General features: G+C 37.4%; 1 protein-coding gene across 3 annotated transcripts in view; it reads left to right on the forward strand.

The window, feature by feature from the left end:
• The window catches only part of ITGA2 (integrin, alpha 2 (CD49B, alpha 2 subunit of VLA-2 receptor)), a 110,290-nt gene extending 86,537 nt beyond the window's left edge, over window positions 1–23,753 (forward strand). For 2 of the 3 annotated variants that reach the window (XM_011939346.1, XM_011939345.1), the window contains 14 exons: window positions 224–375; window positions 2,029–2,139; window positions 2,706–2,788; window positions 3,211–3,352; window positions 4,477–4,569; window positions 5,158–5,234; window positions 5,318–5,401; window positions 8,887–8,989; window positions 10,617–10,727; window positions 11,701–11,802; window positions 13,440–13,553; window positions 15,957–16,046; window positions 18,939–19,055; window positions 19,471–23,753. In XM_011939346.1, coding sequence (XP_011794736.1) covers window positions 224–375; window positions 2,029–2,139; window positions 2,706–2,788; window positions 3,211–3,352; window positions 4,477–4,569; window positions 5,158–5,234; window positions 5,318–5,401; window positions 8,887–8,989; window positions 10,617–10,727; window positions 11,701–11,802; window positions 13,440–13,553; window positions 15,957–16,046; window positions 18,939–19,055; window positions 19,471–19,551 — 1,460 coding nt within the window. In that variant the 3' untranslated portion in view covers window positions 19,552–23,753. The remainder of the gene's footprint in view (window positions 1–223; window positions 376–2,028; window positions 2,140–2,705; window positions 2,789–3,210; window positions 3,353–4,476; window positions 4,570–5,157; window positions 5,235–5,317; window positions 5,402–8,886; window positions 8,990–10,616; window positions 10,728–11,700; window positions 11,803–13,439; window positions 13,554–15,956; window positions 16,047–18,938; window positions 19,056–19,470) is intronic. The other variant, XR_001001489.1, reaches the window with a different exon arrangement.
• The last annotated feature ends 3,287 nt before the right edge of the window (window positions 23,754–27,040 follow it).

A 27,040-nucleotide genomic window follows, 5' to 3' on the forward strand; every position in this document is an offset into this window, starting at 1 on the left:
CTCTGAATCACATTTCTTTGTATGCACAGTCACCTATGTCACATCAGAGCTAGAATGACAAATGGTATGTGGTGCTAGCTATGGTTCACAAGCCACCAATACGAAGACTATTTCCATATTTTATTGATGTAAGATACTTTGTCCAAGAAGACACAATAAAGCAGAGATGCTTTTTCCTATAAGTTGATTTGAAATAACATTTCTTTATGATTTTTTATCATAGCCATTGTATATAACATCACACTTGATGCAGATGGATTTTCATCCAGAGTAACCTCCAGGGGGTTATTTAAAGAAAACAATGAAAGGTGCCTGCAGAAGAATATGGTAGTAAATCAAGCACAGAGTTGCCCCGAGCACATCATTTATATACAGGTGAGGCCTCAGGACCATCCCTTTTCATTTTATTTCTTCTTAAAGACAAATGAGTGGTAAAAGTCTAAAATGGAAGCTTATGAGTTAGAAAATGTTTGCCCTTCTAATGAATGCCTTTCTTATGTAATTCCATAAATAAGAAGCATATTTACTTTATGCTAATACTTATGGTCACAATCTATTATTATATAAGTCAGCAGCATCAGATTTCATTCGGAATTGCAATGGAAGGGCTAAAAATACAATTCTTAAAGAAATCATAGATACAGTGTTTTCTTAAATGTTTAACAGAGAGAACTTTCCATTGGCAATAAATTTTATTTTGATAGTTTCCTATCAGAGAAAAATTTTATTTATTGTTCAGCTACTGAAAAATAAGTCCAGTTGTCGTTTCTACTATTAGATTTCAGTTAACATAGATGCAATATAGTAGATTATGAGATAATAATTATTTGTTCTGATTGTATGCTATAATTACTGTATTTAACATGGATTTTGAAAATTTTCCAAGTAAGAAAAATGCTTTTCAGGAGAAAACTTCCAACCAGAAATTTATTTTATAAATGATGTGAATATTTCCACCTTGGAAACCACATAATGGCATTTGAAAGGATAATTTACTCAGGAAACCACTTTTTTAAAAAGGATATTTAAGTACTTTTTAGAATATGGTTCTCAGAATTTAAGGAGCAAAGGAACTGCCAGGGAAACTTTTGGGAAATGTATATTCTGGGTTCTTACCATCAGAAATCTAGGTTTGAAGGCCCAAGGAATATGCAGGTCTAAGGAGCACCGCAAATATTTCTTATGTAAATGGATGGTACAGAGAGATCTTACTTCAAGAAATGCTAAGTGTAAACACTAGAAAAACATAAAGTTGACGGTTAGATGAATTAAAATCAGTTGAGTTGTTTAGTTAATTTTTCAGTTTGAATGTTTCTTGTTTGTGAAGACATGGACTTCTTTGTTGTTAAGGTGACAATTTTATAGATTCTTTAAAGGAAAAAATCTTTTTTCCCTTCTCTCCCATCCTGTGCTAAGTGGTAGATCAGATTATACTCATAATCCCTAGTGAGGAAATGGAGACAGCCAAGCTGAAAAAAAAAAAATCCTCTTTCTCTATTTGATATCAATGCCAGTTAAAGTACATCCTACTTGCTAAGCCCATAGCCAGCCAAGGAAACATCTCATAGTCCAGAGCTGTCATGGTAGACAGGCCCCCAGAAGGAGAAAGTCTTTCTGGGAGGCCCCCAAGAGTTAAGAGTAAGTCCTGCCTGTGAATGGACTAAAGAATACCAAGATACCGCTTCTGAGGAAAAGGCAAATTCAAATGTTAGGGTTTCACTTGTATAGACATAGTGCTTTCTTGACAAGAACTGATGAGCTTCATTAACTAAGAATCCCTGCTTCAAATTCTTACTAGACCCAAGTCTCCTTTGGTTTCTTAGTAGAAGAGAGGCTAAAAGCAGAATTAGGTTGGAAGAAAAGAAGTGAGAGTCTTGATTATTCAAAACAAAGATATTCTACGTAATTGAGAGCTGACTGTGCTCTTAATTGTAAACACATTTGTAATCGTTTTCTTGTTTTAATGCTGCTATGCCCTAATAAACTGACTCTGTCTCTCCCTGTATGTTTGTGTGTGTGTATGTTTAGGAGCCCTCTGATGTTGTCAACTCTTTGGATTTGCGTGTGGACATCAGTCTGGAAAACCCTGGCACTAGCCCTGCCCTTGAAGCCTATTCTGAGACTACCAAGGTCTTCAGTGTAAGTGCAGCTTACACTTCCTGGATTTAGACTGGCAAACAAAGTTTCACAGTCACTACAATAGTGTCTGAAGGATACTTAGGATGCAGCCTGTAAATTCTTAATTTTCTAATTGAAATACAATTATATTTGCGTAAAGTTCACTAACACTTAAGTTCCATGACAGCAGGGATTTTTGTTTTTCTTGTTCACTGCTGTATTTCCAGTCCCTAGACCTGGGCCTGGCCCATTGTATATGTTCAACACATATTTGTTGAAGAAATAAATAAAAATAAAGTAAATGCCTTGTGCTCATCACTCAAAAAATATTACCAATACATATGAAGCTCTGTGTATAGCTGTCCCCGCCATAGACACTTTCATCCAGCTCCCCCTGCACAAATGATTATCTTGAATTTTGTGTTTATTAATGCTTTTCTTTATTATTTTGTTAAACATTTATATATTCCTAGAACATTGTTTGGTTTTATACTTTATGTAAATAGAATAATACTGTATGTATTCTTCTATAATTTGCTTTTTCAACCCAAGAGCAAATGTATGGATCTTTTTTTCCTTTTTTGTAGATTCCTTTCCACAAAGACTGTGGTGAGGATGGACTTTGCATTGCTGATCTAGTTCTAGATGTCCGACAAATACCAGCTGCTCAGTAAGTTTTACTTTAAAGCTCATTGTAAAATGTAGAAATAAAAGACACACTAGATTACTTTATTCAAATGAATGTTTATAGAGTTTTTCTATAAAAGAAACATTCATAACTAATAAAGACCTTTAAAAACTAAATTTCAATGTCTACCATACACATAAGAGTAAATTAATATGAAATACAAAATTATCTGTATTTAAATGGTTCCATTCCCTCTAATATAATAGCAACAAAGAACAAAATCCAAATGCATTTACTTATTTGTTGTCAGTATCATTTTAATGCAAAGATAGTTTATTACAAAGCAATTTTCTCAGTATTCTAAGTAAGTCTAAAGAGTTTAGTTTTTTAATGAGTGAAATTTGAAAATACTGGCCTTTTTATTTAACAGTAATGGCTTCCTCCCTTCTTTTTGCTTTTAACAGAGAACAACCCTTTACTGTCAGCAACCAAAACAAAAGGTTAACATTTTCAGTAACACTGAAAAACAAAAGGGAAAGTGCATACAACACTGGAATTGTTGTTGATTTTTCAGAAAACTTGTTTTTTGCATCTTTCTCCCTGCCGGTATGTGATTAGACCCTGCGCTTACTTCCACTATGTTTCCTACTTATCGATCACTGTCTTCTCTATGTCCTCTGAGTTGTTTAAAGAAGCACCTTAACCCTCAGCATGATCAATCTGAACTTTGTGGCTTCCGACTAGTTAAATCGCATGAGAACATAGTCTGGCTCTATATCTAGATTCTGCTTGACAACTTGGGTCAGTTTTTCCCTTATCCTGAGACTTGGCAGCAGTAGCCAGACACTCCCATAACTCTTCTTGAGCCATCAGTGTGATGAGGCTGCTGCATTCTGCACAGATGCGGTGCACTTGCTCTGAGATATTTGAGTCCCAAAGCTCAGCCTGAGCTTTGCAACTACGGTTGCTGCTGCTGCCAAGATGATGCACACCAGCAAAGCCAGCTAATCACATTGACTTGATCGTTATACCAGGAACACACTTGACCGTGAGTGCTCCCTGGTCCCTCCCCTACCACCAAGTGATGAAGAAAAAAGGGAGAGAAGGAAAAGCTGAGATTTTCCAAATGAACTACTTGATTAAAGGATTAAACAATGATTTCATTTAATTTAAAGTTAATGTGATCTTAATAGGCTTAGAGTTCTAAACCTAACCTGACCTTGCTGTTTAAACATCCTGTGCCAAGTGACAACTACTTCTTTTAAAGGGGGAGAAAAAAACCTGAAGAAAACTAAGAAAAAAAAAAAAACCTTCAAATTATTTAAAATACAAACACCAATATATGATTTTATTTTCTTCTCTTGAAAATGCTTCTAATAAATTGAGAAAAACATATTCCTAAAGTCAGCATTTTAAAATACTGAATTAAATCTATTTGTGCATCTGAAATCTAAAAACTATTTTACTATTTTTTTCTGGGGAAGAAAATACAGTATTTAATCTTTTCTTTGGTTTGTTGGATGTCCTAGGTATCTTTAGGGCTAGCAGTAAAAATAGTATATTAGCCACCTGGGCAGTATAAAATTTCAAGTCTTGAGGGATAATAAATTATTTCAGTATGAGCCAACCTTACTGCTAAAATGTCACTGTACCTCTTTCACCAGGTGTGTGCATACACAGCCAAATGTTATATGCCAATTGATCATTGTTGTTTCCTTGGTCTTGTTCAGGTTGATGGGACAGAAGTAACATGCCAGGTGGCTGCATCTCAGAAGTCTGTTGCCTGTGATGTAGGCTACCCTGCTTTAAAGAGAGAACAACAGGTACAACTTGCATTTCATCCTCCAGTCCATACAAGCCCTCCTCAGCACATATGCTGATTTACCAACATAGCATCCTGCTATCATCATTTAATAGGCATCACAAAATAACTGGCTACATACTTAGGGGAAGTTTTCAATATCTGAATGGTTTCTTTAAATTATTAATAAAAATGGGATTTTCTCCAGGCAATTCATTCCAAAAGGTCCACACAATATGGAAGTTTCCTTTTGTGTAAATATGTCGAGCAACATTGGTCAAAGCACTATACACAGAGTCACGGAGATCATTTATTAACCCCTGTTAACAAGTTTCACATCAGCTCATAGCTTTTAAATTCAGACAGGTATATGCACCTGGATAACTTACATGTGTCACTTGGAAGTCAAGCTTCTCTAATTCTAATGTGAAGCATAGTAAAACAAGGTGGACAAATAAAGATATTCTACAAATTGGAAAACTTAAGGTATATAAAATTCAGAATCAAATTTGAGTGAGTTTACTTTTATGGGAACCTTTTTTTTTTTTTTTTCACATTGACCCCTGAGTATGAAGCATCATAGACTGAGAAATTTTAATTTTGTCTTTAGGTGACCTTTACTATTAACTTCGACTTCAATCTTCAAAACCTTCAGAATCAGGCATCTCTCAGTTTCCAAGCCTTAAGGTAAAACATAATGAAGTCATCAATGGAATGATGGATAGCTTTATATTTCTCTTTAAGTAATTTCCTAATGTTTCTTTCTATAGTGAAAGCCAAGAAGAAAACAAGGCTGATAATTTGGTCAACCTCAAAATTCCTCTCCTGTACGATGCTGAAATTCACTTAACAAGGTAGGTGAAGCAGTGGGTAACCTTTTATCACTAACACCAACTCTAGATCGGAAGATTTTTGGCTCATTGCTAAAAAAGTCCTCTGTATGCTCATTCTTAACTGAAGAATTTGAATTAAAATTCTTGTGAACTAAAACAGAAGTCCACAGACATATCAGTCCCTAGGAAAACCTTGAGTGACTCATTAGGTTTATTAAGCTAATGAGAACAGCCCAGAAAGGCAGAGAAAGATCCCTGTAGCCACACACCACAGGCACACTTCACATTGCAGGCCCTCTGAGTAGCTGCAAACATTCTCAAAATGTTGAAACAGAACTCTCAAAGGTCCTGAGAGTTGTCTGCACTTTCTTCTCACTGCCTGCTTCCCATTGTATATGAGATCTCAAGCGGTATCCCCATTCCTGGACATTGAGGCCCCAAGCACAATGTTTTACACACAGTAGTTCCACAATAAATATTGAATCTAGTCACGGTTTGAATATTCAAATATTGAAACTAGATCAAGTCTAGTTTCTGAGTGAAAAATTCCTAACATATCAGATTAGGGTTTTCTTCCAGCCAGGAGGAGAAGAGGTTTTTTCCAAAGGAGGTCATCCATAAAGAAATGCTTTGTTCCCTGTTTTTACCTGCCCAAAGCAAGCAAACCTGAGAGCAGTGGTGTAAATGTTACTGGTTGATACCAGCTGTCTTTAATTGTTTAGGGGGACGGGTGTCTTGGGAAGTGGGTAACATCCACATTTCACAGGTTCTAATAGATTGATATCACTTTAACTCAGAAATAAGGTGAGTTCATGGCAGACAAACTGGGGCACAGTTGTGTTGCACTGGGCCCAGGTGATGCCCTCCTACAGGCCTGGGAGCCAGAGTTCTCTACCTGGTGAAGCACTAGGACAGCTTCCCAGCACAGATCAATGACCCCTGAATAGCACACTGCAGCACTTTCCCAAGAAATCCAGTGACAGCAGGTTTGTCTAATTTCTACCACAATCACCCCAGCCCCTAAGAGCATGGAATCTGTAGATCATTCAATAGCTCTCTGAGCAAAAACAAAAAGGAAAATACGTCATCATGTCTAGAGCTTGAGCCAAAGAGCAAAGATGAAAAGAATGCTTCTGTATCAAGTGAGTTGCAAACAGCACAAGCAGAAGCAAAATACAGTCCAAATAATACATCTCTGAAAAAGTCATCAGTAACTGCAGACTTCAAAGGATCCCCACTTGCTAAAATAAGACATTGAAAACAAATGCAACCAACCCAAATTGATGTTACCACATTACCTGAATTTTTTCCTTCTTCTACTGATCCTTTCTTCTAAATATTTTTTGTCAATACAGTCTTTTTATTATTCTACTGTCCTACAATGGCCAATATTTTCCCAGATATTTAAGAATGAAATAAATATAAGATTGAAATGATACTTTACTTGTACTAATTATCATATTAGGCATGTATTTTTGTAATGGCAACTTGAATTCAAATGTATTCTAATGTTCTTTAAAATATATCCTCAAAAACATTAACGTAGAGAATTATAAAGGACAAAAGCTAAAATGGCTTCTAGTCCTACTACCTAGAAAACCCAAATATTAGAGAAAGATACACAGTGAAAGGTCATCCCTCCCCACCTTCCCTAGTGCCACTCCCCACAGGGGATTAACAAGACTTTTCAGAATATCTTCCAGATACAGGGTTGCTTATCTACCAGGATATATGCATATAACACACACACACACACACACACATATACACACACATGCACATTTTATTACCCAAAAGGAATGCTAAAACACTCTTCTATTCCTTGCATTTTCCATAATCTTAGAAACGTTTTCATATGAGGACATACGGACCCAACTTATTCCAGTTCTGACTGGATCATAATTTATATAACCAATTCAATATTAACAAGATATTTGGTTGCTTTGCATTTTTATTTTGTTTGGTTTAACCATCACAAGCAATGCTGCAAAAAAATTTAACAAACATCTTTACAAACTTTTGAAAAAAAATCCTACCCAGTAACGTAGTGTATTTCTTAGCAACAACTTTGATACTGTATAACTGTACAGTTATACTGTAAAAAAAAGATGGGTAGAAATAGCGATAATAGTATTATTTCTGAAGCAGGATCCCCCTGAGTATAGGTAACTACTATTATAAATATATTGATCAACACTTAAGTAGCCTAAGGAACACTTAAGTAACAAATGGAAAAGTGTCAGATCTCTTTAAAATGCAAAGAGAGACCATATTAATTTAGAAATTGGCCCCATTTAGGATCTCACACAAAGATTTTCTGGAAGGCATAGGAAATAATTCATGTACACACATCCAAGCTTTCTGTTTCAAATCCTAGTTAGTTTTCCCATTTTCCATGTCAGGCTGACAAATCATTGTTTCCTCTCGTATATAACCTTGACAAATACATCCACTCAAGTCTCCCTATGACATATTTTCCTTTTATGGATTTGGAAAAAATTCGTTAAGGCATGAAAGAGGGAAAGACAAGGTTTTAGTACAGAAACCCAAAAAAATTCTACTTCAGAAAATGCCCACCCCAAGTTTTTAAGAAATAGAATTAACATTCTATAATTAACATAAATTGTCCAGTGGGAATAAATGGAAAGGATATGCACAGTGTTCTCAGACCCCTACCCTCACCACTCATACCTTAATCCCCAACCCAAAGAAGCTACCCTAGTTGGAATCCCACCTCAGAGCCCCAGAAATGAGTGAGGAGAGGGGAGGTCCCCAGTTTCATTCTAGTCTGAGTGGTCCTATGAGGGTTTCTCTGATCTCATCATCACTTTGCTTGCAGAACTTTGTTGGCAATCTTAAGCAAAGAAGTTAAGATCAATCCAGTATCTTTAGGTCCAGAATACTAAAACCTCTGGGTCAGCCATCTTAAAGGTGGTCTCTATACTAATGGTGGAAACAGATTTGACCAATCCCATTCAGACTAAACTATTTGAATTGGTTTGCAACTAAAGAAGGATAGGAAGAATGAATAATACAGGCATCCAGTAATGAACACTGAAAGTGCTCAATACCCTGTTATTACATTTTAGCCACAGCAAGGTGAAAACCCCTGGCTTTTAAATCCATTTATTCAACCAACAAGTACTGACTGTCTACTATGTTAACATGCTAGTCAATGTAACAGTAATCTTGGGAAGACTTCTACTGTCAATTCTAAAGTATACTTTTGTACTTATTTAGAAACTTGACAATTGGTAGACATAGAATGCACAAACTCTTAGCAGAAAGTCCACAAAGAAATATGTTTTGAAAGGAATTGATGTTAGTCTTAGAAACATACATTGGACCATAAGCCCATAACAAGCATTTCTTTTGATTTGGTGCCTTTGTAACTAAAAGTAAAATTTATTTTAACCTAAGCTATAAGATACTTAAATAAAAGAAATATTAACCTTCAAGAACAAAAGCAAACTAAAATATTTGGCTTTGCAAACATCATCCAACAGATCTACCAACATAAATTTTTATGAAATCTCTTCGGATGGGAATGTTCCTTCAATCGTGCACAGTTTTGAAGATATTGGTCCAAAATTCATCTTCTCCCTGAAGGTTGGTAAGCCTGTCATAAGGATGGCAAATCCAGCAGAAAGCAAGAAGAAAAAAAAAATGAGTCTGGAAATATAAGGAAAAAGTAAAAAGAAATTGAAATACATCTGTGGTTCTCAAACTTGGGTGTGCATTAAAATCACCTGGAGGAATTGTGAAAACACAGATGCTGGGCTTTATCTCCAGGGTTTCAGGTTCAGTAGGTCTGGGGTGGGCCTATACATTTGCATATCTAACAAGCTCCCAGGTGATGCTTATGCTGCTGGTCCAGGTGCCATACTTTGATAACCAATAGGCTAGATCATAGATAAGTAAACAACTGGGCTTTGTGCATAGTTATGTGTCTTGGGTAAGAGATAATTGATATATTTTGAAGGCAAATGTTCAATATTAACCAACAGAGTATTACTATAAAGGTATTGCTGTGGGTAAAAGTCTTTGGAATATAATTATTATGTCAACTTATTCTTAGAGACCACTTCTGTTTGAGTTTTCCTTTTGTATACAAATCTGTACAGTAATACTAGGTAGTATCTAAAAATATTTTTGAACCAAATTCTATTTACTATTAGTAAGCAATTATTAATCTAAAGATTACTACCAGATATATGAAGATAAATTAATTTGTGAAAGAATAACTATTTTATAATATAATAAAATTAAATAACTTTAGAAAGTAAAAAGAATTTATCCACTATCCTAAGTCAATACCATTTTTGTTGTTGTTCATTTTTCACTAGTTTGTTACATGGTTGCAACCCTGCAATTTTGTGATAAAAAAATCTTTAGAAGAATCTTTATGATCTAGATACTATACTAGAATTTATAAAATGTGGATGGTATTTGGCAACTACATTCTTTAATGGGGCATCTATTGGAGTAGTAGTAATAACATTCATAGAGTGTGTAATAAGTACCAGCCATTGTATCAAGTGCTTTACATACGTTATCCCATTTAGTTCCCAGATCAGTTTTGAGCTGGGTATTATTTCCAGGGATGTTATTTAAAATATTTAAATAACCAGTAGGATATGAGCCCTGGCCAATTAGAACAGAAACCCCCACCAGTGAGAATAGATACTGTACAAGTGCCCTGTGCCAGCACATTCCTACTGAATTTCTGATCATCTTTATTTTACAAATAAGAAAAGCACAGAGAGGTCAAGTTCCTTGCCCAAGCCACACTGCTAATCAACAGCAGACTGGGACAGCACACCCTGGCAGCCCAACTCCACAGATGGCATTTTTAACCATTTATACCACGTCTTGTAAGTCACAAATTACTTACCCATTAACATTGTAGATGTTGAGTTTTTTTCCATTGAGCCATTTATGCCTACTGTTCCATTATTGGAACACGAAGCATGTGGGAGTTACTTATATCCTACTGCTCAAGGTCATCGCCAAGGTATGATTGAAATTTCAAAAAAAATGCAACCTCAGGCATAAATGCGTTTTAAGAGGTGAGACACAGAGACTTGAAGTGTGACTATAAAGTGATGGCTCACTTTCATTTGGACTCAATCTTACCACCTCATAGTTGCCCTTCATCAACACAGGGGTTACTGGTGAATTTCCTTGCATCACGTACATCCTGTTGCAGTACTGGCACGTTTTATTCTCTACGTAGGTAACAACAGGAAGCGTTCCAGTAAGCATGGCAACTGTAATCATCCACATCCCTCAATATACCAAAGAAAAGAACCCACTGATGTACCTAACTGGGGTGCAAACAGACAAGGTAAAGATTACAAAATTGCCTTAAAAATATGCACTTTCAAGATGGAAATAACCCATGAGATTAGGGTGATCATGTCTGACATTTTACGGATGGGAAACAGACGGTAACTCCTATGCAACCCAGGTGCCAACTGACTAGCAGTTAATTTCATATCAGAAGAAGAATATTGTTACAAGAAAACAAATGTTTGAGTCTAGGGAATTGCAGGTGGCAGAAATTATTCCAAAAACCCCATTTTGACCAGGTGAAGATCTGACTTTGACAGGCCCTGTGCAGGCTGGGAAGTGAGAGGCTGAACCTGTATGGGAAGCATAGCAGGTCTTCACAGCTGCAGTGAGGAGCTGGTCTTCAAGCAGCCAGCTTGGACTTTCTCCTGGTAATACTCAACCCTGGCTGTTCATTTTAATCCCTCTGTTTGCTCTTTTAAATAAAAGTGCCCAGACCTAACCCAGGTAATTAAATCAGAATCTCTAGGGATAAGATTCTTACACTAGGGTTTTTCTTTAACCACCCCCACTCCATCCACCCCGTGGTTCTAGCACGCATCCTGGGCTGACAAGCACAGCTCTAGCCAAACCCCTTGACATTGCCTCATCTTCAGTCCAACAGTTGTATTATTCAATAGTTGCTTTATTCCTGTAGTGTGCATAGGGGGCTATAGGAAAATCAAAATCCTAAAATGTTCCAGAGAAAATTACCCTGAATTATTCACAGTGTTTAGCTATTACAGATTTGCCTCATCATATGTGGGCTATAAGAACCTAGCCCACCTCATCGGTTCACATCAGGAGCATTTAAATACCTCATGTTCACCTGGCGATTATATGAAGTGTGGCCAGGTCAGCGCCATTGAAAGAATCCTAACAGCCCTTCCCAGGCCCCTACAAGTGACAGGAGGATTTCCTAACATGTTGAAAGGAACATTATAAACTGTTTTGTTTCTGAAGTCTGATCAGGTGTTCTTCTTTTATAGGCTGGTGACATCAGTTGTAATGCAGATATCAATCCACTGAAAATAGGACAAACATCTTCTGTATCTTTCAAAAGTGAAAATTTCAGGCACACCAAAGAATTGGTGAGGACAAGTTAACATGTGAAAGCTCCCCTCACTCATTTATTTCACCTGTGATCAGGACGCTGCTCTTCTCCTACCAACTGATATCATAGAGCTTACTTATTTTGACTGTGATGCTTATATGAGTCAAGATTTAGAAAATATTAGGTTGTGCAAAAGTAAATACGGTTTTGAAACCCACAATTACTTTTGCACCAACCTGATACGTGTTCAAATCTAGGTTACTGGAATTATCTTATGCCACTTCTTATAAAATACAAGTTCCAGATTTCATGACATCAGAAAAACTCATGTGAAGCTATTGTGTTTATGCATTGTGCACTTTGGAAATAAGGTGAAGAGCTGTGAAGGAACTGGGTGTGTGCTACAGAGGAGCCCCTTAAATCCCCCTTCCACATAATACTGATGTTTTTTATTTAGCTGTGAAATATGCTGCTGCACTTCTTTGTTTTTCAATATTTTGTTATTTCCTGCTGTCAAGCTATGCCTGCTTCTTTGGGAAAGAGACGAGTCTAGCATCTGGCATGGTGCTTGGCACATATTAAATATTGAAATAAGTAAACCTTTAGTAAGCAATAACTCCTAAACAAACCACAGCTCTCCCCTATGAACAGTATTGGAATTCTCCTGGTTTTCTCTGATTGCGATTGTTTTATTTTGTGAAGGATGGGGAAAACAGGAAACCAGAAGAATAAAACTATGTTTCTCTTAATGTGTATTAATCTACAAATAGGTAAATGCATGCTGTAACGGAAGTGGGCCATGCTACCTTTTGGCCTGGAACATAGTCAATATGTCATAGATTTTCAATTAATCACTTCATTTTTCAATGCAGTTTTAAGTTCATGGAAGAATTGAGTGGAAAGTACAGAAGTTTCCCATATACCCCCTGTCCCACACAGCCTCCCCCACTATCAAAATCCTACACCAGAGTGGTATACTTGTTACAATCGATGAAACTACATTAATGTATCATTATCAACCAAAATCCATAGTTTACATTAGGGTTCACTCTTGGTGTTGTTAAAATCCATGCTGTGGAATTTGACAAATGTAAAATGACATGTATCCACCACTATAGTATCATACAGTGTATATTCACTGCCCTCCACATCATCGGTGCTCTGCTTATTCATTCCACCTGCCCCACTAGCCCTTGGAACCACTGATCCTCTTTCTGTCAACTTTTCTTAAAATCTAGGGAGTCTGTCATTAGGTTTAATGACAAAATTGTTGTACATTTTGTGTATGTTTAATAATTTATTTAACTAGTACATTGTTGATAAACAAGTTACAGTTGGGGGGGTTGGGTTTTTAGGTCTTTTTACTCTTAGAAATAGTAGTGCAATAAACAGGCTTGGGGTACTTTGTTCCACACATTGCTGATTATCTCCTGAGGCTGTCTATACAGACAGGAAATGGATGAGGCAAAGGGTGTGCACTTTGTACATTTTGAGATATAGTCCCAAAATCCCTTGAAGGAGGGCAGGAGGGTTAGAACTACTAATAGCTCATGAGATTGTCTGTTTCCCTAGATGCATCCCAGCACTGGGTTTTATCTATCTTTAAAATTTTAGCATTTATTTTTAACTCCTACTAACTTTCTCTCTCTTTTACCTTTGACTCCATACTATAAGAACTGCAGAACTGCTTCCTGTAGTAATGTTACCTGCTGGTTGAAAGACCTTCACATGAAAGGAGAATACTTTGTTAATGTGACTACAAGAATTTGGAACGGGACTTTTGCATCAGTAAGTATCAGTTTTATTTGTTAGATTTATCAACAGCAAGGAAATGTAAGGCTGCACTGACACGTTCTTCCCCTTTGACAAAGTAAGTATTCTAGCTAATGTCTGCAGTGGCCAAATCACCCACAGCATTTCACCCTGGAAGGCAGCACACTTCCATCCTGGCTTTCCAATGCTCGTCCAATTTGTCATAGTGCCTCAGAGTCACCTGGGGTACTTGTGAAAGGGTCTGTTTCTCAGACTCCATGAGACCTACCACATTGATGGGAATGGTGTCAAGGTCATTTCTGAGGCCCTGGGCTACAAGAGGCAGCCTGCTTTGTCCTGCTCTAGGACTTACCCACTCTCCATCTTCCCAGTCTCCTCTGCCACACCCAAATCAAAGTGTCTGTGCTCTGTCTCACTCCTTGAGCTCTCAGTTAATTGTATGATTGATCTCAAACCATCCAGTAGATGAATCTAGCATAAGGATATGTCTTCCTATATTACAGCCAGGTCATCACCCTGCTCTCCTGTTTTACCTTCCCTGATGGAAGAGCCCAGTGGGCACATGACTTTCTAAGTTATCTCAATCCCCATGAAAAGTTTGAAGAAAAAGCCAAAACAATGTTGTCGTTGTTGTTGTTGTTGTTTTTCCATATGGCAACTGTGAATCTGCTCTAGTGATATTTGCTTTCAGCAGGGATTTTGGTAGCCAGAATTTCAATCTGGCATGAAAAAATATAAGGATAGACAGGCCTCCTTAAATTGGACTGCTTGTGTGGCTAGCATTCCTTTTACTGACGTGAGCTCCAACTGAGGAAGAAAAACAGAAATTAGTCTGAAACCTCCTGGGGACCTTTGTAGCTCTTACTAATTTTTTTTTTTCTTTTTAACAAATAAATCCATTCCCAAGGTGCTTACAGCCAAACGCTACTCATTTTTTTTTTTGCTTTTTACCATTTCATGATCTCTTCAATAAACCCACTTCCTGCTATAGAGTTTTATAAAACTAGAGAACTCAGCACCCTCCAAACTCATCCCTGGAGTCAAATATAAGTAATATTCTTGGATAAAGACATGGAAGAAAAATGAATAGTGAAAGTTAGAAAAAATGCAGAATTGGGGGAATGGGGAAGTGAGGAGTTGAATATTTCTTCTGGCTTGCTTGCTTTTACTTTGTTTTCTTGTTAGTTACAGTTGTTTCAAGCCTTCAGGACAATTCTAGGTCCTTTAAGATGTAAAGAGTGCTGTTAGTTCTACCACCTTCCCAGCTGCTGCCGTGTGGTGCTTAGTTTTGCTCCATTGGTTCTTGGCTCCTTGGATTTGAGGAACAAATGTTTTCAGAGCAAATTTTGCCAACTGGAAGGAACACTGACTGTTGCACATCAAAATGCATGCATGCCAGCTCTGTAAAACACATTTGGATTTTCTAGAGTTTAAGACTACATCATTTGAACTGTGAGACTTTTTAAAGTACCTTCCCAACGATCTTCAGAAGCAGTAGTTTATTTCTGGGAGCAAACTTCCTAGAAAGTGGAGTATTTATGCCACTTTAATGTGGCTATGGTGATTAAACTAAGGAAACACCCTTGAGATGTCAAGGTATGTCAAGTGACATCCAAGGATTGGTGTCAAGTCCTACATATCTTCCTCCTTCATGAAAAGTCAAATGTTTATCCTCATCTTTGCTTCCAGCAATTTAAAGCAGCAAAGTGGATGTTTCTCAGACCACTTAGGAGGTCCAGTCTGAAGTATGGATTTCATTTCCTGTATTTGAACCCATTGATGTACTGCCTTTTGTTGCTACCCTTTCTCTGATGTAGTGCAAGGCAACTTAACATTTCAAGTAATTTCATTACAAAGTGATTGATCAGGCCTCTGAATTGATGATAGAGTTGCTGCCATTTGTAAGGAGAAGTCTTGTTGAATGCTAGCAGGTGCGTTCCTTCACTCTCCAGATGTGTGTGGCATGCCTACCTCTACTTACTAACCTTGTGTTAAGTATACAAAGATGCCAAGTTTACAATTTTCTCTCATGTTATAAACTTTATTTTTAAAAAAATCTAAACTATGATCTTCCAAGTTAAAAAAAATTCATTTTTAAATCCTCGTTTTTCAACCCAGTTCTCAAGTTCAGATCTCCTCAGGGAGATATTTTAACCCACTCATGTCTTGGTTCCACCCCAAAGAGTAGATTTGTGGTGGCAAGGTGCCGGCATCTACATGTCTTAAAATTAACCTTGGTATTTCTGATGGGCAGTCCTGTTACACAGCACTGGTTTAAACACACACAGATTCTGGACGGGTCTTCAGAACTGTTTGCTCTTGTCACATTCCACCAGGAAATAAATACATAAATCATAAGCATGCCAGCTTTTCTGCATTTTCTGCTGCTAGCATAAAACATATTCCTTTATGTTCCAGTCAACGTTCCAGACAGTACAGCTAACGGCAGCTGCAGAAATCAACACCTATAACCCTGAGATATACGTGATCGAAGATAACACTGTTACGGTGAGCATATCACACCTTCCCTGTGAGCCTCAGGGTCTGTGATAGGCATTCCATTTCTAAAAGCCCGGAATAGTCACTCTTCTCACCTACATGTATGTAGAAACATCTTACTAAAACTTTAAAGATCTGATGTTTATTATGTTGAGATTTCGGCGAGGGTGTGTGCTACTTGAAACGTTCAGTGCTATACTTGCCCTCCTCCATGCCCCCGACCCATGTCAGCAAAGCTGGCTTTCCTAGAAGTGGTGATCCAGTGAGAAGCACAACAAAAGGGGCTCTATGTTGTCTGGGACTCCAGGGTGTCTCTTCTCATGACTAAGCCAGCAACACCAGTTCTTCCTTTCTCCTCCTGCTTACACAAAATGGTCTGGAGCTTAGGCCACAAAACCTAATTATGCTTATTTAAATCATAAATTGTATTTTGAATAATTTTTAAAGAAAGGTACTGAAGCATGCTTAATAAATAATGCATTTATTAGAGGGTTTTTAAAAATAGTTCTCCTTACAACTAGACACTGATACTGTGTGGCATGTCCATTCATTAGATCTTACGTTCTGGAGGACTATAAATGCTCCCCTTGATTTAAAAAAAAAAAAAAAAAAAAAAGCTTTCAGAAAACAAAGGCTCTCTGTTCCACAAGCTGGCATGAGATAATTTTCCTTTGCACTAAATCTCTGGTTAGACTGTGCCATGTTTAGATATAGTGGGATTTCCATGCCCAGCTAATCTGCTGGCAGAGCCCTGAGCATTTTCCTCCCAATGCTTGTGTTAGGAGTTGAAAGCCAGTTTAAGAGTCTGCCCCCAAGGCCAGCTTGGCAGTTGGCCTCAGTCCACTGCTCCAGCCTACAGACTTGGTCAAAAAGTTATGGCCCCATGAACTCTGGGCCTCCTCACTCCATGCCTGAGAGTGAAGCTCACAGCACTGGGGCCCCACTCTTATCCAAGAAAAAATGATTCCACACAACAGAGCTTACTTCTCTGCCTCTGGTTTAGGAGCCTCAGTGAAAGCCCACACCCTCTCTTCAGAGACTAGGGCCTGGAAAATCAGAAATAGAGCCAAAGGAAATGCAAACTTCAAATTCAAAATGCTATGAACTTAGCATTGGGGAGAAGTATTATAGATTTTTTTTAAAAGCTCACTTTAGAAAAACAGTGTTCAGACAATATGTGAAACTCCACTGAAGACTGTTTTTAGAGAGCAGTATTAAATATATTAATCGGAAATTCAAATGAACAACTTTAATAAACCCATTAGATTCTTCTTTTATTGGTTTTCTCTGAGCAATACTAATAAATAACAGAAGCCAATTACTAGGTGCAAAAGTAATTGTGGTATCTGCCATTGAAAGTAAAGAAAGGCTGGGCGCGGTGGCTCAAACCTGTAATCCCAACACTTTGAGAGGCCGAGACAGGCGAATCACCTGAGGTTGGGAGTTTGAGACCAGCTTGGTCAACACAGTAAAACCCTGTCTCTACTAAAAATACAAAAATTAGCTGGGTGTGGTAGTACACACCTGTAATCAAAGCTACTCGGGAGGCTGAGGCAGGAGAACCACTTGAACCTGCGAGGCAGAGGTTGCAGTGAGCTGAGATTGCGCCACTGCACACCATCCTGGATGACAAAGCGAGACTCTGTCTCAAAAAAAAAAGGTAAAGAAAAAGTATTTTTAATATCAAAGACTGCAATTACTTTTGCACCAGCCTAATATTACTCAGTTGTGTCTATGATAATTTTTTTAATCTAAACATCAATTTGGATAAATTTTTGAATAAGGTATCTAACCTAAATAATAACTTCACATGTTCTAAGTGTCTGTTATATTTACTTGAATCCCTAGCCCACTTAAAAATCTGATCCACAAAATGCTATAGTCATGGGTCCATAGGGATCTGTGGTTCCTTGGGTTAGAAAGCTGTGGAAAAGAGAGAAGAAAGCTTATGACTGCCATTAAGCAGTGAGCTACACGAATTTATCATCACTTTATTCATAAATTTATCAAGCCGTATATTTTAGTTCTTGAAGATACAAATGAAAAGAAACACAGTCGCCAAGGTCAGCTGCAAGTTTAGTGCAGCCCATAAATTATATGACAAAAACCAGCTCATTTGCCACTACAATTTAATGTTAAATCAAGTAAATAAAATACATATTATCCCCTTCTTTTGCTTCTACCTATAGCTCTTTAGGAATATTTTCTAAAGAGAATGGTTGAGACTCTTTCCCCAATTAATTAAATTTCCCCTAATTAATTAAAAACTGAATATACAGTTTTACTGTTAAAACTCAGGGCAGCCATTCCATTACAGCGTCTCAAAGATTGCCAGGAAGCAGACATAAAGAATCCCAAGTAGCCTCAAGGACAACTTTCCCGCTGAAAAGGTCAACTTGACCCTTGAGATACTATTTCTACTTTTCCAACAATATCAACTTGGAGTGAGGTTTAAGTGAAACTAGTATTTTAGACCCAATGCAAAGCTGTGGTTTCATCACCATCAAGTTGGGTTAATGAGTTTCTTCGACTCCTCTGCCCAAAGCTGTTTGCTTCCACTTGATGATGCTTTCACTTGATTTGAATGTAGGCCAGAAATGGAAGTTTCTATTTCATAAGTAAAATAAGCATCTGAGATTCTCAGGCATGAAGTAGCCACAAGACATTGATGTAGTTAAAGGAGGGAAACTAGAAAAGTTGTATTTTTTTAGCTGGATGGACTTTGCAGGAGGATTTTCTCTAAAATTGTTCTGCCAGTGTTTGAGATACGCCATCAAGAGCAAGTCATGTCACCTTTCTAGAGCTGTAGACCTTCACTTACAGAATGAGAGAACTGGACTAGACCATCTCCCCACTTTTTTGTGGTATTAAAATAACTCAACTGTAAACTGACATTTCCAGATTCCCCTGATGATAATGAAACCTGATGAGAAAGCCGAAGTACCAATAGGAGTTATAATAGGAAGTATAATTGCTGGAATCCTTTTGCTGTTAGCTCTGGTTGCAATTTTATGGAAGGTAAGAAAAGCTTCATATTTTAAAATACAGGGCTCCTGAAGGCCAGCCTTGAATTTGCTTACAAAACATCAACCTCAGGTTTTATACGGTACCTTCTCTATTCATGTCATTAAAAACAACCAGTAAGGATTTTATCGTCTTTTAAACTTTCCTTTTATCCAGAGCCCTGCATGTTTTGTTCAGCTTCAAGTAAGTAGACGCTGAAAAATGTAGCTTTATGCAATGCAGCTGAGCTCTCTAGATATAAATTTCCTTCTAGCGGGTGATAGATACCAGGTCATCAGTCTGCTCACCTCCCTTCAGAGCCTCAGGGATTCCCAGAGGTGTGTCAGAGGACGTGGGCAGCCAAGGCGGTCAGAGGCACTTTACAAAATAAGCCACGGGTGGTAACATTTTTATATCATCACCTTTACAGCTCGGCTTCTTCAAAAGAAAATATGAAAAGATGACCAAAAATCCAGATGAGATTGACGAGACCACAGAACTCAATAGCTGAACCGGCAGACCTACCTGCAATGGGAACTGGCAGCATCCCAGCCAGAGTTTGCTATTTGCGTGAATGGATTTCTTTTTAAATCCCATTTTTTTAATCATGTCATAGGTGAACTAACCTGGTATTTTAAGAGAAAACTGCAGGTCAGTTTGGCATGAAGATATTGTGGGGGTTTGGGGAGGTGTGGGGGGCGGGTAGGGATATAATGGGTAAAAGACTTATTTTATATGATGGGGAAAAAAAGTAATCTTTAAACTGGCTGGCCCAGCGTTTACATTCTAATATGCATTTTGTCAGAAACATGAAATGCTTCCAAGCATGACATCTTTTAAAGAAAAATATGATACTCTCAGATTTTAAGGGGGAAAACTGTTTTCTTTAAAATACTTGTCTTTAAACAGCAACAACAAAAGCGGAAGTGCCTGATATGTAAGCACTTCCACTTGTGTATATTTTAATGACTATTGATGTTAACAAAAACACAGGTTGTTTTTCAATTTATGCTGCTCATCCAAAGTTGCCACAGATGATACTTCTAAGTGATAATTTTATTTATAAACTAAGTAAAATTTGTTGTTGGTTCCTTTTAGAGCACGGCTGCCCCTTCCACACCCCATCTTGCTCTAATGATCAAAACATGCTTGAATAACTGAGCTTAGAGTATACCTCCTATATATCCATTTAAGTTAGGAGAGGGGGCGATATAGAGACCAAGGCACAAAATTTTGTTTAAAACCCAGAATATAACATTTATGTAAAATCCCATCTGCTAGAGGCCCATCTTGTGCCAGAGGAAGGAAAAGGAGGACATTTCCTTTCTCTTTTAGGAGGCACAACAGTTATCTTTTAGGACTTCTTTGGGTGACTGGCAGTAACCTAGTGAATTTCTGAAAGATGAGTATTTCTTTGGCAACCTTCCTCCTCCCTTACTGAACCACTCTCCCACCTCCCGGTGGTCCCATTATTATAGAAGCCCTCTACAGCCTGACTTTCTCTCCAGTGGTCCAAAGTTATCCCCTCCTTTACCCCTCATCCCAAGTTCCCACTCCTTCAGGACAGCTGCTGTGCATTAGATACTGGGAAAAGTCATCTGTTTAATTTACACACTTGCATGAATTACTGCATATAACCTCCTTACCTTCAGGAAGCTATTTTCATTTAGTGCTAAACAAGTAAGAAAAATAAGCTCGAGTGAATTTCTAAATGTTGGAACGTGAGGGGATGTAAACAATGTAAAGTAAAACATCTCAGGATTTCATGAGAAGTTACAGATGAGGCATTGGAAGCCACCAAATTGGCAGGTGCACCCTCTGTGGCTGTCTTGTTTCTGAAGAACTTAAACTTCCATAAGAAAGATTTTGACCTAGGCAAGTTTGTTCAAAAGGTAGATCCTGAGATGATTTGGTCAGATTGGGAGAAGGCCCAGCAATATGCATTTTAACAGGCACCCCAGTCACTAGGATGCAGATGGACCACACTTTGAGAAATACCACCCATTTCTACTTTTTGCACCTTATTTTCTCTGTTCCTGAGCCTCCACATTCTCTAGGAGGAACTTAGAGGAAAAGGGCACAGACACTACGTATCTAAAGCTTTGGACAAGTCCTTGACCTCTATAAACTTCAGAGTCCTCATTATAAAATGGGAAGACTGAGCTGGAGTTCAGCAGTGATGCTTTTAGTTTTAAAAGTCTATGGTCTGGATTTCTATAATACAAATAGACAATCTTCCAAGAATTTGACTTGGAAAAAAATGTCAGAGGAAAACAGGTTATCTGCCCATGTGTATATGGACGACCTTGACTGCCCTGGCCCAGCCACTATGTTGGCAGTCCAGGGCTATCTGTACTGTTTAAAGAATTACTTTGTAATTGACAACACAAAACAAACAAGAAAAAAAAAGGCATAAAATGCCAGGAGTTTATAGAAAAAATAGCATGGTATTCTCTAGTTAGGTATGCCAGAGTCCAATTCTTTTAACAGCTGTGAGAATTCGCTGTTTTGTTCCAACGGAAATTTTATTAAAAAAAAAAAAAAAGACTAGAGAAACTAATCATTAGCTTGATAAAGAATATTTAACAGCTAGTGATGCTGGTGTGTGCCTGCAGCTGCAGCTACTTGGGAGACAGAGACAGGAGGATCGCTTAAGTCCAGGAGTTCAAGTCCAGCCAAGCAACATAGCAAGACCCTGTCTCAAAAAAATGACTATTTAAAAACACAGTGTGGCTGGGAACAGTGGCTCACACCTGTAATCCCTACACTTTGGGAGGCTGAGGCCAATGGATCATGAGGTCAGGAGTTTGAGACCAGCCTGGCCAATATGGTGAAATCCCATCTCTACTAATAATACAAAAATTAGCTGGGCGTAGTGGCAGGTGCCTGTAATCCCAGCTACTCGAGAAGCTGACGCAGGAGGATCACTTGAACCTGGGATGCGGAGGCTGCAGTGAGCCAAGATCATGCCACTGCACTCCAGTCTGGGCGACAGGGCAAGACTCCGTTTCAAAAAAAAAAAAAAAAAGAGTTAGTACTGTATATATAAATACTAGCTTTTCAATGTGCTATACAAAGAATTATAGCACATCCTTCCTTTTATTTTACTCCGTCTCACCTTCTTTAGGTGAGTACTTCCTTAAATAAGTACTAAACATACATATACAGAACTTGAAAGCTTTGGTTAGCCTTGCCTTAGGTAATCAACCTAGTTTACACTGTTTACAGGGAGTAGTTGAATTACTATAAACCATTAGCCACTTGTCTGTGCACCATTTATCACACCAGGGCAGGGTCTCTCAACCTGGGCACTACTGTCATTTGGGGCCAGGTGATTCTTCCTTGCAGGGAATGTCCTGTACCTTGTAGGACAGCAGCCCTGTCCTATAAGGTACAATATTTAGCAGCATCCCTGGCCTCTAGCTACTTGATGCCACAGCATCCTTCCCCTGCAGTCAGGACAATCAAAAAATGTCTCCAGACATTGTCAAATGCCTCCTGGGGGGCAGTATTTCTCAAGCACTTTTAAGCAAAGGTGAGTATGCATACAAGAAATTCAGGGGAAAAACATTTTTTAAATAAAAGCTATGTGTTCCTATTCAACAATATTTTTGCTTTAAAAGTCAGTAGAGGGCATAAAAGATGTCAAATTCAAATTTCCATTTCATAAATGGTATACAGACAAGGTCTACGGAATGTGGTAAAAGCTTGACTGCCACACAAGGCTTATAAAATAGTAAGATAGTAAAATAACTTATGAAGAAACTACAGAGATTTAAAATTGTGCATCACTCATTTCAGCAGCAAAATAAGAACTCCTAACTGGACAGAAATTTTTCTAGCTAGCAATGTTATTTTTGTAAAATAGTTATCAAAACTGTGAAGAGTAAAGAAAACTAAAGCCAATTTATTATAGTCACACAAGTGATTATACTAAAAATTGTTATAAAACGTGTAATTTTATAATGTATTTACCTGTCCTGATATATAGCCATAACCCAATGTATGAAAATCTTAAAAATTAAGACATCATCATACAGAAGGCAGGATCCCTTAAACTGAGATCCCTGATCCATCTTTCGTATTTCAATTTCCACACATAAAACAATTATGTAAACAACTTTGCAGGACTATGCCCTTTTGTGTACGCACACCCATTTTAACCAATTGGAAAGGGTAATTTAAAATCTAGAGGTGAATGAGAAACATGGGGGAAAAGTGTGAAATCAGTGAAAATATTAACTATTCCTTTGAACGCTAAAGACCGAAACTGTAGCCATTATGTAAATATGGTTCCACAGGTGCCTGTTTATTTTGGCAGATTGTCAAAATCTGAATGTATATATTGCACAACTATGTTAGAATTGTGTATATTTTAAAGAAATTGTCTTGGATATTTTCCTTTATACATAATAGATAAGTCTTTGTTCAAATGTGTTCGATGTTTTTGATTAAATGTGTTTTGCCTCTTTACTTTCCACAAAAACTATAAAAATAAATGCATGTTCGTGCAAAAAGTTGCAGAATTCATTTGATTTACGAGAAACAAAAATTAAATTCTTGTCAACATAAACTAGTTAATAGCTTTTCTCATATCCAAGTATAACAAACAGAAAAGTTTCATTAACTGTAAACCACTCTTTTCATACCACATTATTGAATATTGTTACAATTGTCTGGAAAATAAAGTTATTTTCTTTGGGGTTTTACAAGTTATATATTTTACTATTTTTATCTTATACATTCACTTTGCTCACATCCAAGACTCAATTTAAGAAGACTGAGGCTATAATTCTCCATAGTTGTCCAGTCTATGTTTCTAGCAGTGACCACAGGATATTCTGTAGGACTCTTAAACTGCCTTCAAAGTTTTGAGACAGCAGAAATTGCTCCTCAAAGTGTGGCCCATGGATAGACGGTGCTGCATCACCTGAAGCCTGTTAAAAACACAGATCTCAGGGGCCACTCAAAACTATTCAAGTCAAATTGGAAGTTCTACAGCATCCCCAAGTGATTCATATTGCATTGAAGTTGAGAAGCACTGCTCTAAAGCTCTAAAGCACAACTTACCTCTTGAAATAAAATGTGTGCTTTGAATAGAGAGGGGAAAAAAAATCAGCCAAACTGCTGCAACATGCAAAAGCAGAGTCATCTGCATAGTTTTTTTTTTAAAAAATAGTAGTAAGCAGGAGGGTTTAAATATTTTTAAAGAGTATGCCGAAATGAATGTGCTGAAGTTATAAAATAAGTACACGTTGGGCTCACAGACTGCCATCGCTGTACAGATGGCAGAGTAATGCAAAGATGGAGTGGAAAGTGAGTGTGTGCTGCCATAAATAGTGATGCACCAGCATCTCCATTCATGTCTGCAGTGCTGTCTCACACGCCTCCCTGCCCATCGCAGTTGTGCTGAGCCGTCTCAGGAGGGCAGCTCACTGCAGCACTACCATCAATAAGTGCATCTGCTATATCTCTCACATTCAATACAATCTTGGAGAGCTGAGTGTGGGAATTGCAGCTACTTGGGAGGCTGAGGCAGGGAGGATCCTTTGAACCCAGGATTTCAAGGCCAGCAACATAATGAGACACCCCCCCCCACCATCTCTTTAAAAAATAAAATGTTACAGAAAAAGAGCACTACTTTTTATTTCTTTTTCACACAGCAGGTTAGGAAATGCTGTTAAAAGACCTGTATTAAAGCAATCATTTTGTCCCATAGAATTAACCGGAAAATAATTTTATACTTACTTTTTAAAAAGTACTTCCTTTTATTTATTCTACATCACTTGTTAAAAACTACAAATTGCATTTTTAAAAACTCCTTCCTCATCATCATCTTTTAATATTTTTAAGGTGTCAAAGATTGGACATCATCTTACACAAAATCAGGGCCTAATTTTCATTTAGGAACCACTACAGCCTGACTTTAAAGAAAATGGCTACTAAACTGAACTTTTGATTCTATGCAAAATTAAATCTGAGACTCAAGTTGCTAAAAGCAACTTTACTGTAACTTTTACTATGGCCCTGGCTCTACCGCCCTCTGCTGGAGGGTCCACCTAACTACATCACACAAATCATTCTTAAGAGAGATCTTTACTGTACCAGGTGCTCAGTAACTATGTAAGATGTCTAAATCACTAATTTCTCAAAAAAGGTGAAAATATATTGTGACTCTATACATCATATCCAAAGGACAAAAATATCCACAAAATAAGTCACTCATTGAATATCTGCTGTTACTTTTATTTCAACATGATAAAAATCAATTTCATTTTACCACTTGTTCAAAAATACTTGAAACATAAAGAATTTGAATTTCCTGTTTCTTGAGTGAACTTACCTAGCAATCATGCGAAGTCATGGCTTTGAAGTGACCATGAAACACTGCAGGCAATCTGATTAAAGGCTATTTTTTTAAATATATATATATTACTCTTCCAGTTACTTGAAGACAAGTTACAGAGATGGAAAAGCTACATATCAGAGTGATAGCAGCCCCTTAATACCTGAACCACCAATTAACTCTGCCATTCCTACGTAAGCAAGGGTCAGGAAAGATCCTATCTAAGTCAAGTGCAATGCACTAAAATCTTTCAAGGCCATTCCATCCCAGTTCTGGCATGCCCCAGGTTAACTCCTTAACCTCTCTATTGTAGACTTTAAAAGCATAACAGTCTCAGTTCCAAACTTAGAATAAAGCCTACTTACTGAAGGCATGATTCTTTTAAAATATAAAGAATGTTCTATGTTCTTTAAAAACATCATTACCCTCAATAAGGAACTTCTAAAGAAATATTTAAGAAAATCTTGAAATCAACATATACCTATCAACACTGCATATGACAAAATAAATATCCATTTAACAACCTATGTACAAAATCCTAGAAATATCTACAGTGACCCAGTAACCCCATGATAATGTGCTTTCAGATATAATCAACAGCCAACACCCACCCCTGCTCACCAATGGGGACAGGCTGCAGCTCGATGGCAAGCACAGAGTGACACTGAACTGAGAGGGTAAGGCTGAGACCAAATAGGCAACCCGAACCCGGCAGAGGAAGTAGGAGAAGGGTTTGTCTGCCCTTTCAGTATCCTTCTGGACCAATCTCTCCAGGAATAAGCATCAACTGATGTAACCAGGTGATTCCTAAAGTCAGTGTGGCTGTCCTGTGGGTCCCAGCCACAGATAAGATGCAGAGTGTTCCCCAAGGTATTTTAGGTTGGTAGAAAACGATCACTGGGTGGGTGCCTGGCACAAAATAGGCATTCAATAAATATTTGTTGAATTAATGGGTTCCTTAGGTAAAAGATGTTTTCACTGGATATAACAAATAGGATTACTAGGGTTTCTTATTTGCCCAAACATAAGAAAAAAATCCTTCAATCTAAGTGTCTGAAAGTATACCTTTTTTTCTTAATATGCATAATGCAAATTTTGTGATGACGACAACTGCCCAAATTGTGCTAGTATTTTACTATTTTATGAGCTATGTGTTTACTTGAAATTTGCTGAGAGTAGATCTTAAATATTCTCACCACACAAAAGAAGGGACTACGTGAGGTGAGGAATATGTTAATTAGCCGGATTGTGGTAATCACCTCACAATGTATATGTGTATCAAAACATCACATTGTATACTTTAAATATATACAATTTTTGTCAAGTATACCTCAATAAAGCTGGAAAAAAATTTTAAGTCTATACAAGTCTATACAAATTTTAAGATATACAAGTCTATCAAAATACTATAAAGCTTAACCAACTAAAAATTAGGGCATTGTTTACCTAAACATTTTAACACAAACCACGTACATTTCCTAAAACACAAAATCATAACAGGTATTTATGACAATTTTGTCCTGATTTATATATTGATACAAAATTAACAACTAATAAAAACAAAAAGTTTTCTGGTAAGATTATAGATTCTGAAATCCCAGAAATCTCCATAGTAAGAACTATTTTAGGCAATTTTAAAAAAAAGAAAATACTA

Source organism: Colobus angolensis, unplaced genomic scaffold (genome assembly GCF_000951035.1).
Source record: "Colobus angolensis palliatus isolate OR3802 unplaced genomic scaffold, Cang.pa_1.0 Scaffold180, whole genome shotgun sequence".
NCBI lineage: Eukaryota > Metazoa > Chordata > Mammalia > Primates > Cercopithecidae > Colobus > Colobus angolensis.